We start from the raw sequence: 4,558 nt of genomic DNA, 5'->3' as shown, positions 1-4,558 counted from the left end.
CTACTTCTACAAACCCTTGTAATATAAGCGTCGGTGATGTAAAATATGGTGGTGATTGTATCTCTAGACTTGCCTTCGTGCGAGGTACCTTGTTTGATCCTGCATTCGGTGGTTTATCAGGATATTACCTGACAGGCCAAGGGATTACACCGTTTGAAGTACGTTGGAGCCCTTGAGAGAGGACTTGCGTACTTGAGCTAGTGTAATTCAGGTTGGTTCTACCATAGTAAATACCTGAATGTCACAAAAACGATATTTCGAAGATAGCGTTCGTGACTAGATATGGCCAGTATGAATTCAACGTGGTATCCTTCGGACTAATCAATGCACCCGCCTACTTTATGAATATGATGAACAAGGTGTCCATGGAGGAATTGGACAAGTTTGTCATAGTCTTCATCAACGACATCTTAATATACTTCGAGTCCACCGAGGAACACACTAAGCTCCTGAGGATTGTGCTCGAGAGGTTGAGGCAGAACCAGTTGTATGCCAAGTTCAGCAAGTGTGAGTTTTGGCTAGAGAAGGTTGCTTTCCTAGGACATGTCCTGACTGCAGATGGTGTTGCCATAGATCCTGAGAAGATCGAAGCAGTGTCAGAGTGGCAGCAGCCGAAGAATGTTACCGATATCCGAAGCTTCCTGGGTTTAGCAGGTTATTACAGAAGATTCATCGAGAATTTCTCCAAGATTGCCAAGCCAATGACCGACCTACTCAAGAACAACGTACCATTCGTCTGGATACCCAAGTGTGAAGCCAGCTTTCAAGAGCTCAAATCCTGACTCATGACTACCCCAGTCCTCACTCTTCCGGACATCCGAAAAGACTTCATAGTCTACTGCGATGCTTCTCGTCAAGGCCTCAGTTGTGTACTGATGCAAGATGGCAAGGTTGTTGCGTATGCCTCACGGCAGTTGAGAAAGCACGAGGAGAACTACCCTACCGACGATCTTGAACTCGCAGCCGTGGTACATGCCATGAAGATTTGGAGGCATTACCTAATTGGCAACAAGTGCGATATCTATACCGATCACAAGAGTCTGAAGTATTTCTTCACTCAGGCAGAGCTGAATATGAGGCAGAGAAGATGGTTAGAGCTGATCAAGGACTACAATTCGAACATTCAGTATTATCCTGGCAAGGCCAATGTCGTAGCAGACGCTTTAAGCAGAAAGCACTATTGCAACAATCTGATGGTTCGTGACGAACAACCTGAACTATGCGATAAACTCGAGAGACTGAAGTTGGAAATCGTAGAGCAAGGACACCTGAATGTGTTGACAGTCAAGTACAACCTGGAGGACCGAATCAGGCAAGCTTAGAAGCAATGCCTAGAACTCCAGAAGCTCAAGCGAGTGATGCGAAATGGAAAAACGACCGACTACAGAGTCGACGACCGAGGGACCATATGGCTGAAAGATCGCATATGTGTACCCCAAGATCAAGGGATCCGTACCGAGATACTAAGTGAGGCGCATAACTCCAAGTACACTATACACCCGGGGTGCACGAAGATGTACCAAGACTTGAAGGACCATTTCTAGTGGAACGACATGAGAACGGAAATAGCTGAATTCGTGGCTAAGTGCGACATATGTAGAAGGATCAAGGCTGAACATCAGCGCCCTACCGGCCTGTTGAAACCACTAGATGTTCCCGTGTGGAAGTGGGATGACATTTGTATGGACTTCATAACCGGATTGCCCCGGACTCAGAAGGGCAATGACTCCATTTAGGCAATCCTTGATCGCTTGACCAAAGTGGCACACTTCATCCCCGTCAAAACCACCTACACCGTGAGTCGACCGTTGGAACAATACGTGGAGAACGTTCTGAAACTTTATGGGGCACCAAGAAGCATAGTGTCAGATAAAGGCCCTCAATTCACCGCAAAATTCTAGCAGAGTTTGCACAAGTCCTGTCACACCCTAAAATATTTAATTTTAGGATGTGAATGTCTTTTAGGATGTGTTCATCTATCAATAGGATTTTTCAAGAATTTAAAAGATTTTTCTAGCAACTATTCTATTTATCCAAGAGCTAGATCCATTTTTTTACTTGGAAAGCTCTAAAATTCTTTTTCATGAGTTCCAAATATTTTATTTGGAATCCTCATGTCCCAAATTACCTCCCAAGTTTCTCGAAATTTTTAGGATTCTTCCGGGTATATTTTCATGGGTTAAAATATTTATCTAGACTTTTTTAGATTTATTTTAAGCTTAAAAATATGTTCTGGAAAATATTTCTATTTTGATTCTCATCGTAGTCGGTCCAAGCCGTATCTTTGTTGTACATTCTTTTAACCTAATCCTCTCAGAATCTTTAAGATGTCCCATCGAGCTCCCGATCCTCTAACCGTTTTCCCCGATCAAGTCATGCTTGAAAACGACGCCTCGACGTCGATTTGCGCCGGGCGGTTCCACCTCCACGTCTTTCTTCTTTCCGCGGCCCAGTTCAGCGTTCCAAGTCCGCATCAAATGAACCTGCTCGACCAGCCCAGGTTCAGCTCTCGGCCCATGGCCGAAACTGTTTCGGCCCACGACCGAATCCCTCGGCCTCGCGCCCACCTGCACGCCACGCACCCTTCCCGCGAGCCCTCACGCCCTCCTGGTTGCCAAACCTCAGGCCTCCGCGTCCCTATAAATCCCCGCGTAACCGTAGCTCCTGTATGCCCTCCTCTCACGTCCCTGCTACCGCCCGTCCTCTGTTCTGTGCAGCGCCTCTCCTCCTATCGCGTGTGCCCCAGCAACCTGAGCCCCTTCATCAGCACCGCCGTCGCCCAGCCCCGCCCTCCCCCCCTCCCCCCGCTACCTCCTGCTGCCGCGCCTGCTCCTGTGCGCCACAAACAGCACCGCCCTTGCTTCTCCTTTCTCCCCCAGCACTGCTCCTATGCGCCGGACCTGCCCCTGTGCCGCCGCCAGGATGAGCAGAACCGCCGCCAGCAGCTGTTGCTGCAGCCGCCCCCCTCCTGCCGCCGTGCCCCTCCTTCCTCCGCAGCCAGCAGGGCGGCCCTGCCCCCTGCCCAGCACCCTACACCCCCTGCCGAGCCTGCAGGCCGCCTCCACATAGGATAGAGCAGCCTTCCAAGAAACGCCATGAATAGACCTGCCATTGCATATTCCTCCACGAAATTCGATCTCTACAATGCATCTCCACTGCGCGTAAGACACGGAATCGAACCCGTTCCCTCTCCTCTTTCTTTCCCCCACTTCCCGTGCTCTCCCGTGGCCAAAATCGCCGGAATTCTGGCCAACAGTGGCCGCCGGCGCCATTGAAGCTGTGATGTGAAGTTTTTATGATTTAGTCCCAGGAAGATTCTGTAATTATCACGTAAATTTCTGTGTCTTGCGAAATTTGCAGAAAACCCCCTAGATCTATTACATCTTCTCAATCCAGCCCCACCACAGAATTGTTCAGATCTAACCCTGAACTTTTCCTATTTTGTAAGCACTATTTTCTGTGCCTTGTAGATCTTTCCTGCTAACCCCTGAAAGCTATAGTTAATTACGTAAGGTCCCTGCAATCTTGATTTATGCGTAGTTTCCGCGTTTTACATCTGTTTCGATTCGTTCTTTTTGTGTTAGTCTTCTAAAACCCTAAGTTATCGTTTAGTAGTGTTGTTATACCATAATTCCTATTTTTAAAATAAGATATAAATTTAATTTGAATAATATCCTCTCATCTAGTTTTCCGAAATAGAATCCAATTAAGTCTTTACTCTGGTTTTCATAATTAACGTTGATTTGATTAATATCGACTTAAATGTATTTGTAATTTAAATTGTTTAGTTCAACTCGAATCATAAAGTTTGACGTTTAGATGCTCTCACCGGTTTCTTTCTAATTAATTGTTTAATTCGGATAATCCGTACATAGATAATTATATTTAAAATGTGACATCTCAGGTATATGGGAGCTAGACATAGTGCATTGAGTGTAGGATGTGCTCTTGTATGCTATTTAAGGGCAAGATTTTAGGGTGTTTTCTGTAATTTTAGAAAAATATAGGGCTTAATGTGCAAAATGTGTGTGAGGGTGGATAATTTTGAAATATAGGAAGGGCTGATTTTCAATGATGCTTTTACTTTTAAACCACTGTAAAAAGTGAAAACAAACCAGGGAGCTTTTTGAAATGTAAAATTCAAATAGGTTTTAAAAGAACTTTGACTAGTTGTATGGTTTTTAAAATAACTTTGAAACCTCAACTCTCCTGAAGTTGGACCCTAAAGCAAAGTTGTAGAACTTTTTATTCTCTACACTTTTGGTTTTTGGAGCATTTTCATTTGAGCTCTGGTTTGAAAGTTATTCAAGCATTACAGTGAACTCACTGAACTTTTGAACATTTAAAACCGGGTCCTCGTCGTCCACCTCCAGCTTCCCTATTTCCCCCGTGAGCTCCTGCCACCGGCCTCTTTACTCTGGTGAGCTGCACGGCCGCCACCTGCCCCCTCGCCGCCCTCCAGCACCACCTCCTCCTTCCAGCACATCGCCCCGCCGCTTGCCAGGCCTTGGTGGCCACCTTCCCGAGCTGCCACGCCATTCCCGAGCTCCCCGCGGCC

At 46.4% G+C, this 4,558-nt stretch overlaps 1 protein-coding gene across 1 annotated transcript; it reads left to right on the top strand.

Annotated features, from left to right (window-relative positions):
- The first annotated feature begins 365 nt into the window (after nucleotides 1-365).
- Nucleotides 366-782, top strand: LOC112896558 (uncharacterized mitochondrial protein AtMg00860-like). The gene has a single exon (XM_025964576.1). The coding sequence runs from the start codon at nucleotides 366-368 to the stop codon at nucleotides 780-782; it is 417 nt and encodes a 138-aa protein (XP_025820361.1).
- Nucleotides 783-4,558: the final 3,776 nt, after the last annotated feature.

This window comes from Panicum hallii, chromosome 1, assembly GCF_002211085.1.
Source record: "Panicum hallii strain FIL2 chromosome 1, PHallii_v3.1, whole genome shotgun sequence".
Lineage (NCBI taxonomy): Eukaryota > Viridiplantae > Streptophyta > Magnoliopsida > Poales > Poaceae > Panicum > Panicum hallii.
The sequence above is the reverse complement of the archived record's forward strand: the minus strand, read 5'-3'. Positions and strand labels throughout refer to the sequence as shown.

What these genes read in the sequence shown, in the direction of transcription:
- LOC112896558 (XM_025964576.1), top strand. Translation starts at nt 366, where the DNA reads ATGGAGGAATTGGACAAGTTTGTCATAGTCTTCATCAACGACATCTTA.